At 44.0% G+C, this 11,509-nt stretch overlaps 1 protein-coding gene across 2 annotated transcripts; it reads right to left on the bottom strand.

The window, feature by feature from the left end:
* Window positions 1-37: 37 nt before the first annotated feature.
* On the bottom strand, window positions 38-7,758 carry zbtb42 (zinc finger and BTB domain containing 42). 2 transcript variants are annotated; one of them, XM_086095652.1, is made up of 2 exons: window positions 7,512-7,758; window positions 38-6,071 (listed from the first exon to the last, which is right to left on the bottom strand). In XM_086095652.1, the coding sequence occupies exon 2, from the start codon at window positions 6,055-6,057 to the stop codon at window positions 4,483-4,485; it is 1,575 nt and encodes a 524-aa protein (XP_085951778.1). In that variant the 5' UTR covers window positions 6,058-6,071; window positions 7,512-7,758; the 3' UTR covers window positions 38-4,482. The 2 variants fall into 2 exon arrangements, with proteins under 2 accessions (XP_085951778.1, XP_085951777.1); XM_086095651.1 differs by lacking the exon at window positions 7,512-7,758 and adding an exon at window positions 6,784-7,092.
* Window positions 7,759-11,509: the final 3,751 nt, after the last annotated feature.

An 11,509-nucleotide genomic window follows, 5' to 3' on the forward strand; every position in this document is an offset into this window, starting at 1 on the left:
AACACTGAGATTGAACACAATAAAATCCACACCGGCATAAAGTTGTTCCATTTAATTCTATGCATAGTCTTATAAAGACCTAAAATCCAGATTGTCACATTTCCACAGCACACACACACACACACACACACACGCACCTCCACAAACACACACAAAAGGCGCAAACAAGTAAAATGCACAGTAAAATGCCTCAGTATCTAATCAAAGATTGTCCTCTAATCTCTACAACACTAACACTGAAGCGCTTACTATAAAATATATCATTCTTATTTAAAAAAAAAACAAGCAAACATTATATTAAATTCTAATGGCACTTCTACAGTTTCAATTAAAAAGGTGTCAGTTTGACGTTGAGCTGATGTAACCAAATGAAAAGTCAGAGTCTGCAAGAGAAACAAATGCAATAATAATAAATATTTCTTGTCATCTTACACAATTTCACAGTTGGAACCTGCAACAGAGGACACAAACCAGTGTTGGATAATGGTCATTTTCACACTTGGAAAATCATACAGCATGAGTTAGGCAAACATAGCCTTTTGTTTCCATGAAAAGACAACAATGAGAATCTCTGCAGTTCACATTCATCAGCGACATGACCCGAGGAACTACTGGAACCCAAAACACACGCACGCACGCACACTCACACCAATGCTTGTCCTCAGTTTGACACCTCCCCAAAAATGTATTCGCACAATGAAATGACATCCCCGGAACCTCGCACAAAGCAGCAAAAAAGTCAAATGAATTCTACACAATGTGTTATGAAAGAAATCAGTAGTCGTTTTGTTTCTATAGGGTGCTGTTGTGTGAACACAAGCGAGTGCGCAAAGTACAAACGGAGGCTCCTCCAGATGCAACACCTATTTGTGTGTCAACAAGGCACGCTCGGTGAACATCCTGGAGCTTTAAATAACCGCTACAAAAGAAATGCAAATCTTTACATTGTGTTAGTTTTTTTTTTTTTTTCTGACTGTACAAATGTACATTCAAGAGTCAAGAAACACCTGACCAAGCTTGCAGCATTTTCTTGCCTGTATACATATTAACGACACCAAAATCTTGTACAGTGGAACCTCAAGTTACTTTTTACGAACAATTCGTGTTACAGCAAGCCAAAATTTCGGAGAAAATTTGCCTCTATTTACACACTATTTTCAGTACACAAACGGTCTCGGCATGGATGAGCGGACTGCGTAGCCATCATTTACTGTAAACTGAAAACTAGTTGTATCCCTCTGCAACGCTAGGTGGAAGTTCCGCCTTTGCGATCACCCAATCACAAATGCTTGACATGGTAGTTTTTTTTTTTAATGTAAAAGACAAGTTTGTTTGTATCAATTTATCAAAATCAACCAATGAATTACTAAAGAAACATACAAAATAATAATTAACTCATTCACTGCCATTGACGGCTATAGGCGTCAAAAATTTGTTTAAACTATTTCTATTGGTTTAACATTATTTTCCATTTTTGCTAACAAGAGTATGAAAACCTAAAAAAAAAATATTGTAAATTTAGAACAGATATAAAAAAAATTGATTAATCGTTAGTTAGTTAAGTCATGTGACAATTACAATTAAAAAATGTATTCACCTGGCGGGCCTAATTTAACAAAAAATGGGGCGTTTAATCGTAATTAATCGTATGATGATTTTATATCTTTTATAAATTCTAGATTTTCATAAAAATGAAATTAAATGAATAAAATGTTAAACTGATAGAAATAGTTCACATGAATTTTTGACGTCTACAGTCGTCAATGGCAGTGAATGTGTTAAAAATATATATTTGAATCAAAATTTCCCTATGTTATTATGAGGGAAGACTAAACGGAGAAACTGTAGGCCCCTTTTGTCCCTCAGAGTTAATGAGCAATTCATGTTTATTGCTTTGTTTTTTATTGCTTTATAAGAGTGTATTTTTACTTCTGTATTGCATTTTTTTATTTGTTTTACCACACGCTGGTTAAAAAAAGGTAAGTACATATAACTTAGTTTTGTGGCAGGAACAGATGAATTGCAAAACCTCCATTTATGAACGTTACGAGTTACAAACGGGGTCACGCAACCAATTAAGTTTGTAACTCGAGGTTCCGCTGTACATCGGAGTGCTCGCTAAAGTGGTTTAACTGAGGGAGTGTACAACAGGTTGTTTGATGCTTGAGCAGAATTATGCTGCCAAACTGTTACAATTAGGAAGCAATCTCAAGAGAAGTCCTGAAAGAAGGTGAGTAAAAAGTGTTAATGATTACTTTCGGGTTCAATACATCTTTGTAAGAATGATCAATAACACTCAACTGGTGGATCAGGACCCAAAATTGGGAAACTTGTGAAGAGCATTTAAAAAAGTATATTTAAAAATGTAATGTACATCCAGGCTTTAGATATTTTGACAGGTGCCAAAATTAGTGAAATATCAAATTTGGAGGTCTTATTATTACTTCATATTTAATATTAGAAAAGGCGACATACGAGGGTCCCGTACCTGCGTTCTCCATGTTTATTGGGAACATGGGATGCAATGATAACTCCGATAATCTCTTTATAGGTGTGCAATCAAATCACAACGGTCTCTCCTCTCAAACAATGAGGCCTTTATCTAACTGCATGCTGTGTGGAGGGAGGGTTGACGTTGTGTGTGTGTGGGGGGGGGGGGGGGGTCGCAGGACTTTGATGCCTCCAAACAATACACCTGTTTACAGTCTCCTTGGTTTCCCTTCGCCTAAATACATTTCTCACATTCCAATGCCTCCATTCAATACAGCAAAGCGCCAAGAGAAACGTGCACTTGCCTTTCCTGCCCCCCCAGCAGCTCGAAGGGAGATACACAACAGATCCCTTGAGAGCTACCTGGGACTAGTATGTAGGGGGGGGGGGACAATGCTCATATTGTCCCATTTCTATAGGTAGCCAGTGCCAACTCACTACGGCGGTGCTTGTCGAAAAACTATTTCCTGTGGCAGAACAGCAGAGCTGAATGAAAATCCTGATTCTGATTTGCAGTCGGCTGTTAACTCTCAAGCTCCCCGCCCCCTCCCCTAGGAAGACACTGCCTCCTTAATAAGACACCTGGCTCCCTCCACCCCGCGGGTGCCATAAAAACACAGATAAATAGAATATATATTTACATTTAATATACAAATTGTGATAGCAGCCTAGGAAATAGTGTTGAAACTACTGTATGTGCATGCTAAAAACCAAGTGCTTCTCTAAGTTCCATGTGACTGATTTTTCTCTACAAAAGCACATTTACAGTAACTTGATTTGCACAAAGAGAGAGAGAGAAAAAAAAAGAGCCCCAATACCAGTTGATAGTACCAACGTCCGAGCTAATCAAAATACACCTACAGTAAACCCCTGAACCAAACTAATAAATAAATTCAGATCAAGTCTTCTCAGGACAGATTAGACAAAAAAGAAACTATTTAGCAACGAGTGGAACTCCTTCCTGCCCACAAACTGTTTTTTTTAATTGCTGAAGGCATCAACATCAGTAGTAACACACAGTAAGAAACGATGGTGAGCATGTGAATGTTAATTTAAAAAGAAAGTCAGTAGCTTCATGCGACGCACTGCCGGTCTGGTTCCGTCCTCAAACTGCCTCCCTTGTCCCTAACAGTGACTAAGTACTGGCTTGTTTATACTGCTGCCATACCAGGAAATAACACACTCGCCTACCGTTTGTCTTCCTCTACAATCAATAACTTCATAAGAGCTTCATTTACATAGTTGGGTCGCGCACTTATAAGGGCACTCGCGGGATCAATTAGCATTCCAGCGCTGCCTATTACCTTTGTTAACCTCTGGTATGTGTGAGTGGGTTTGACAAAAGGCGAGATCACTCTTGAAGAATTACACTAAAGTCAAGTGTAAAAGAGGCACAAGTGTTATAGGCGTGAGCTTTGTGTCCCTCAAAGTAGCAATTAGGCCATTTCTTCACTTAATTGACATTCATAATGAAAATAAGGACAGGTGATTCTAAGGCAAAATACAATAATGTACACGATCGTGTGGTTTTGTCAGATCTCCTTTAAAGTTGACCATGAAACAAAAACAAACACATTCCAGTAGTCTAACTTCATTAGTTCCGCTGCCTCGAAATATCGAATGTGTTACAAATACCCAAATAAATAATATTGATAATAATATTAAAATAGGAAAACGGACGGTTCTGATCTCCCATGTGCACAAATAAAGTCGATTGTATAAACAAATGTTAGCGTCCTGCATTCTGCCCCAGGATGCCTTTCAGCTCCTCAAATAAAGTCAACACACGGAGACAAACCAGACAAACAAACAAGTGCATCATCAACTTTGTTCAACCTCCGCACTGGTGCCGTTCGCCAATCTTGGCCAGTTTCTTTTCTTAAAGTTGCTACATCAAGAGAAATGCCACATGGGGTAGAATCCAAACTGCCAGTGTGTGAATACTAAATATGTGAAAAGACACGGGGCTCATGTTGGCACAGGTAGAGTGCTTTATCCAATGGCGAGCGTTTTAACAAGGCCACAGTGAAACTTCCTGATGTGGCGATACAGGTCCCCGGATTGGGTGAAGCGGCGCTCGCACCATTTGCACGCGTGCGGCTTCTCCCGCGTGTGGACCACGGCGTGGCGACTCAAGTTGTGCGAATACTGGAAGCTCTTGCCGCACTGGCCGCAGGTGTACGGCTTCTCGCCCGAGTGCGTGCGCTCGTGCCGCTTGAGGGTGTACATGCAGGAGAAGGTCTTGTTGCACTGCATGCAGGTTGGCACCGAGCCGTCGGGCGACAACTTGGAGCGGGCGCCGTCCTTCTCGCGGAAGTGCGAGCTGAGGTGCAGCTGGAGGACGTGCGGGCTGGGGAAGATTTTGCTGCAGAGCGGGCACACGCAGGCCTGTTGCCCCGCGGGCAAGAGCACCCCGCTGGAGGTGGAGATGTCCGAAGACGCCAGGTCGTCTTCCTCCTCCTCCTCGCTGTCCCCCAGCAGTCGCGCCCTCCTGCGCTCCTCCCTGCCGGGGGCGCCCTCCCTCCCCCCGCAGGCCTCCCCCTCCTCGTCCATCAGGTCTTCCTCCTGGGAGAGGAGGGCGGCGGTGGAGCCGTTGTTGCCTGGGAAGAGGGCAGCGAACCCTGTCACCACTGAGCTCCTGGCGCTATTCCCAAAGCGCTGGCTCTCAGGGCTCATGGGCTCACTGTCCTCCTGCTCTGACAGCAAATCGTGTTCATCTTTAACAAGTGGCTCAGTGCCCTGCTGCTGGCTGTCGAGGGCCAGCTGTCCCGAGATGTAGGAGGCCTGTAAGGGATCTCTGCTCGACAGAGGCTTGAAAGACAAATCCAGAGCGCAGTCCATGTCATCCGAAGCCCGGGACCTCTGGGACAGTGATACGGTGGAACTACTGACATCAGCTTTTGTTTTTCCAGCTGTTTGGACGCAAGGCTCGGCCTCCGCTGACACATAATTGACACCTACAAGGTCCGGGGACCTGCCGGAGTGACCGTTTGCCTTCTGCCTGTTCCGCGCAGACCTTTCACAATCGCTGACAGCGAGCCCCGCGTCGCTGTTGTCCGTGTCAAACTGTTCCGTCGGGGAGGGGGCCCCCGGGAGCCCCCGAGACTGTCGCCTGCCGAGCTGCTTGTCACCGTCCGAGAAGTTGTCCCGCTCCAGACAGCTGAGGCCGAAAGCCTCGCCCATCTTCTCGTCAAGCGAGGAGAGTTCCTTATCTTTCAGCTTGCCTTTACACACTTTGACGATGTCATACATGTGGAGGTAGCTGGCCGCGGCCAGCACGTCCTCCACTGGAAGAGTGCTGAATTCCAACTTGCCCTCATACATAAATTCAAGCAGCAGACTGAAGGCCGGCGCTGTCACAATGTCACTGTTGAGATGCACAACGTCCCTTTTGTCTTGCTGGTCCCTGTAGAAGAGATGGAAGTACATGCTGCAGGAAGCCAGCACGGCTCTGTGCGCCTTGAAGCGAGCCTCCCCGACCAGAACGGTGCAGTCGCACAGGAAACCTTGGTGACGCTGCTGACTCAAACACTGCAGCAACTGGCGGCTATGGTCTGGGAACTCCATTCTTCCCTCATAACCTGATGGGAAACAGGAAAAACAGGATGGCGGGTAAACGAATTGGGGCTACTAAGAAGATAGAGCAAAGTGGATCGAAAAACTTGAGTGCCGAAGGCTTCCATGTGGCAACACACACTTCTGCTTGTGTTAATAGACACAGACGTGGCATGACGTTACAGGTGCCCCATGTGTCAATTTTGCGCCAGACAAATTGGGATGTTTTCGTAAGGAAACAGCCTGTAGGCTTAGCCTGAATAAAAAATAAAAAATGTGTTCAAGTCTGTCCCAAAACTTTAGTCATAAAACAAGACGATATATATTACATAAAAACAAAAAATTTAAATATGTTAAAGTATTTGTGTCCACAACCTTACTATCAAGGCAACACTTTGCCACATCCCTCACTTTAATCACTATGAAATTTGATGCGTACAAATGTGAAAATGTGAATTTGGGAAAAACTAACTTTTAAACAACTAAAGACTAAACCAACTACATTGAATCAAAGTAAAATGGCTTAAGTTTAAGAATTTTTCAGTTTTGTTGAATATCCATTTGAAATCCCCAAACTAAAGAAAGTCAGAGCACAAGTTAAAGAAAGTGTCTCCCTAAATTCAATTTGCATTTCTTCTCAATACATTGATGTACATACAACACATTCGCATAAATCTTACAACTTATGAACCTTTTTTCCCCCCCCAGTGTTATAAACGTCATTGAAGTGGTTCTCACCCATTCTCCTAAATGGTCCAGCGTATTCCCGTTTCAATTCCCCTCCTTGAACTTCCTCAACGATTTTACGTTTCCAAAGACGCACACAAACGCAGTGTCGTGTTTACAGAACAAGCGAGCGGGACTGGTAACGATAGCAGTCGTCCACCGGGCAAGGAGTGTAAAAAGGAGGAGGAAAAAAAAAAGAAGGAGTGAGTAAACTGCTGCTCTGTTTGCTAATTACACTGCAAGCTGTGGAGTCAGCTGCTCTGACATCACCGCAATGGAAACGCTACCTCCAGCTGTGCTCCCCTTATGCCATATGTTACCTCCGTGCTGTCCGAAAGCACAACACTTATACCATTTTTATCACGAAAACGCCCCCGAAAGTGTGACGAGATTGCCCTGCCGCTGCCGCTCACTAACCGCCGAAAAAAACAAAAACAAATAAGCTGCAGTGTAAGGATGAGAATACAACTACGTATTAGTATTTATCTCGAGCACAAGAAGTTTACGTTCTACGTAATTCATGGATTATTAAAAGTTTGACGCGTGCGATGTGTACTTGGACGCAATACGTTTTAAAGATATATCAGAGTGTAGTCCAAAAGTGATCTAGGACGCATTTAGAGGGAGCTTTAAAAAAAAAAAAAAAAACTCCTCTAAAATGAACCGAGCCAAGCAGTGACTGGACTCTTTAACTTTCGCTTCCTCGCTGCGCTCAAACACACACAAAACGGCTGACTTACATTTATTTCCGCCTACTCCGTAGTGCGAGTGTGTTCCTTTCCCCCCGCTTAGACACCTTGACGTTCTATAATCATGATGTGCGGCCAGATGTTGGATTCCCCCTCGTCGGTTCTTCGAGCTTCCAGTCTAATGCCCGGCGAGGCAGGCTGCGCTCGCTCGTCTCGCTCGGCTGCTGGCTGGCTGGCTGGCCGCTGTTGGTGTGTGTGTCAACGAAGCAGGTTGATCGTGTGGCCGCCAAATCTCGCGACAGCGGCCGACGCACCGCCACAAACTTGTGTACTACTGCGAGAACTCACACAGCGGCAGCAAGTAGCAGAGGACGCCGGCAACATCCTTGCTGCTGGAAACACCTGTCTGTGCAGTGTGCACCCTCCCGCCACACCCGGAAGTGCTGGGAAGGAGCTTCAACAGTGGCACAGACAAGGAAATAGTATTAAGCAGTGGTTCGCCATCTTTTTACACAAAGTATCACCTCAAGAAATAGTTGGCTGTCAGAGTAGCACCACCAAAACCACAAAACAATTTTAAGCATAGTAGCATAGTTCCATATTTCCAATCAAAATGTATTACGCATACAATTTTGATCAAACTTATGCATACATTTTTTTTAATAAGCAGTCCTAAAAGATTAAATGCTATCTTAAAGTTAAATACACTTGAACTTTACTTATTAAAGCAACACTAAGGAACTTTCAGTTTATGTTGATTATGGCACTGCCATATGGACAAAGTCGGTAACGTTATGCTTGAAGGAAGACCACGTTTCTCATGAGGACAAGCGCGATTGCGTCATTTTTTTAGCACACGGCATTCAAATTGACTTCCGTCTTTGTAACAAATGAGTAAAGGGGGAAGTGACGAATACCATAAAGCAGTCAGTACGTTTGTAGTTTTTTTGTGTGGCAGTGTTCCTACCATCCTCCTCAAAGTTGTTTAGTGCCAGTAAAAATGATACAGAGCGTAGAGTTTATTATCAGCGTGTTGCTACTAAAATGTATACATTTATTATTTATTGCTAACTCAATTTGGGTGGTATGATGACTACGCAAAATAGAATGTTGTTATTTAGCACAATTAATAAGGTCTAGTTTTCCTTTTGAGTGCAGACAGGCAACATAGCCCCTTAACAGTAAACCGTTGAACCTGTATTTGTTCAATTTATTTTGAACAAATACTAAAACTCAGGGAGTTGTCAATTTTATTTTACATTTTAAATAAAAAAAGTTATTACATATCAATCGTAAACTAGAGAGTGAGTTGTATGTGTTTTATTTTCATTGAGCATGGGAATTGGATGGACCATCAGTGCTTTTATATCTCAGTTTGCTTTTTTATTTTATTTGAATGTATAAAGAATTTATTTGAGCACTTTATTTGTTTTGAATTTTCAAAGTTATTCGTTTCTTTTTAACAGAACAACTAACATTCAGTTTTCATTAGCATGAAAACGATCCCTATTTCTCCGTTGAGTTTCAAGCAAATCTTAAATTCCCATTAAATTATTAAATTAGCCAACCCCCTGTTATAAAGATTTGCTTGTGGTTTTGAGATCATTGGTGGATGAAAGACAAACTTTATGGTCACAAAGAATTTGTTGCTTGAAAAGAATGATAAATCATGCATTGTAATTTGGACTGTCAGTGCTTTTGGGAACTTTAAAGGGCCGTTCTCTCTAATCCTGCTTCCAGTTGAGGAATTCCCTGGCACCGAACCACCCACTGGCTTTGTTTTTCCTGGCTGTGATAGCCCAAACAGTCTTAAGACACAAGTGATGATTTATGTGGAGGGAGAAAAGTCTCAAATCTGCTGAACCTCTTGAGTAATTAAAATATTTTCCAGAGTCTGTCGGGTGATGGTAAAAGCAAAAAGATGGCAGCACAGAGGAGAAACAGTTGAGGTTGCAGCTGCTCATCTCGTGCGCCCCCCTTTCTTCTCCTCCTCCTCGTGCCCCTCTCTGAGCTCTCCCAACTGCCTCTGTCACCTTTGCCCTGTGTTCCAGCTGTCGCGTGTTTTGAAAGGACCATTTGCAGCTCCTCCTAGTGTTCTGACACATGGGGGAATGAGCAATGTGACGGGACGCGACAGCCAATGGTCGTAAGGGGCCACCGGCTAGATTCTTGCCAACTTACTTTATTCCATTTTTAGTCTGGCTGTGATTGGTCAAAACAGAGAGCATCACTTGTGTCCGCATGAAAAGGAACCCAGCTCTGAGGCATGGTGCTTTAGACAAATGATGTAGAATTTAATGTACGCCATCAATGCAGAAGCAGCGATGCAAATAAGAATAGGAGCAGTCGCCATGTGTTTTCATGGCCCTGGCAAACTTGGGTGCACAGTAAAGGAGGGGTGTGTGTTCACAGGGGCAAGACAAAGCAGTGGTTGTGCCCCGGGACTGTGGCCTCAGCACGGCGAAAGGTTCTCACACACAGTGAAAGATAGGGAAGGATGGAAAGAGAATGAGAGTGGGGGAGTAAGCAGAGAGAGAAAACACTTCCTGGAGGTTCATTCTTCCTCTCTGCAACCATCAATGGCATTCTCCCCCTGACCCACTCCTCTCGCAGACAAACAAAAGAGCCCACATTCCACTGGTGCCTGACCGGCCAAGCAACCAGCAGCCATCCAGCCACAGTGGAAGCACATCACTGACCTCACCAGTTCACAGTCTCCTCATATAAGGGCGGGCTTGAGCAGCACTGTGGGGTTGAGGGGGCTTGTAATGCATCCTAATTTAAAAATCCCCTGGGAGAATTTGGATAGAATTGAAGTAAATGTAAGGTGGAAAATATCAGACAATCCCGATCACACAATATAGGGATACAAATAAAATGGTTGATGTCTCTATAGTCATCTGGCAACAATCAAATTGAGACGTTGAATACCACTTTTTCAGACCATTAACAGTAGAGGTTCTCATTTCTTGATTCTCACCAATAAAGATACACAACATTTCTATTAAACCATCCATCCATTTTCTCCCACTTATGGGTCGTGTCACAGGGGCAGCAGCTTTAGTGAGGAAGCCCAGACTTCTCTCTCCCGAAGCACTTCGTCGAGCTCTTCCAGGAGAATTTCAATCATTCCCAGGCCAGCCTTGGCTATCCAGCATGTCCTAGGTTGTCCCCAGGGCCTCCTCCCCATGGACAAGGAAGCACCCAGGGGGGATCGTCATCAGATGCTTGAGCCGCCTCATCAGGCTCTTCTTGATATGGCTGTACTTCCAACCCTATATCTAAGGGAGAGACAGGACACCCTGTGCAGGTAACTCATTTCGGCTGCTTGTATCCTGGATCTTGTTCTTTTGGTCATGACCCACAGCTCGTGACCATAGATGAGGGTAGGAACGTAGATCAACTTTCGTCTCAGCTCCTTCTTTGGTCCCCTACAGACTAATACAGAATCAATGCAAACGCTGCACTGATCCGCCAGTCAATCTCCTGCTCCATCCTTCCCTGACTCGTGAACAATACCTCAAGAAACTTGAACTCTTCCACTTGGGGCAGGAAAAAAAAAAAGGATCTCATTCCTGACCTGGAGAGCACACTCCACCCTTTTCCCACTGAGGACCATGGTCTCAGATTTGGAGGTGTTGATTTCCATCCCAACGGCTCAACACTTGGCTCCAGTGAGAGTTGGAGATCGCGGCTTGACAAAACCAACAGTACCACATCATTTGCCAAAAGCAGAGATGTGATACTGACGCCACCAAACCGGACCCTCTCAACACCTTGACTGTGCCTAGAAATGGTCCCTAAAGGTTATGAACAGAATCTGTCACAGAGGGCAGACTTGGCGGAGTCCATCCCATACTGGAAACAAATCTGACTTACTGCTGGAAATGCAGATCAAACATACAGGTGCAGAACTACCCCTATCAGCAGGTTCGGTACTCCTATTCTCTAAGCACCCAACCACAGAACTCCCCAAGGGACACGGTCGTACACCTTCCTCAAGTCCACAAATCTGTAGGCTTGCAGGGCAAGCTCCCATGCACCTTCAA

Source organism: Leptonotus elevatus, chromosome 14 (genome assembly GCF_054856555.1).
Source record: "Leptonotus elevatus isolate MCC_2025b chromosome 14, RoL_Lele_1.0, whole genome shotgun sequence".
NCBI classification, from domain to species: Eukaryota; Metazoa; Chordata; class Actinopteri; order Syngnathiformes; family Syngnathidae; genus Leptonotus; species Leptonotus elevatus.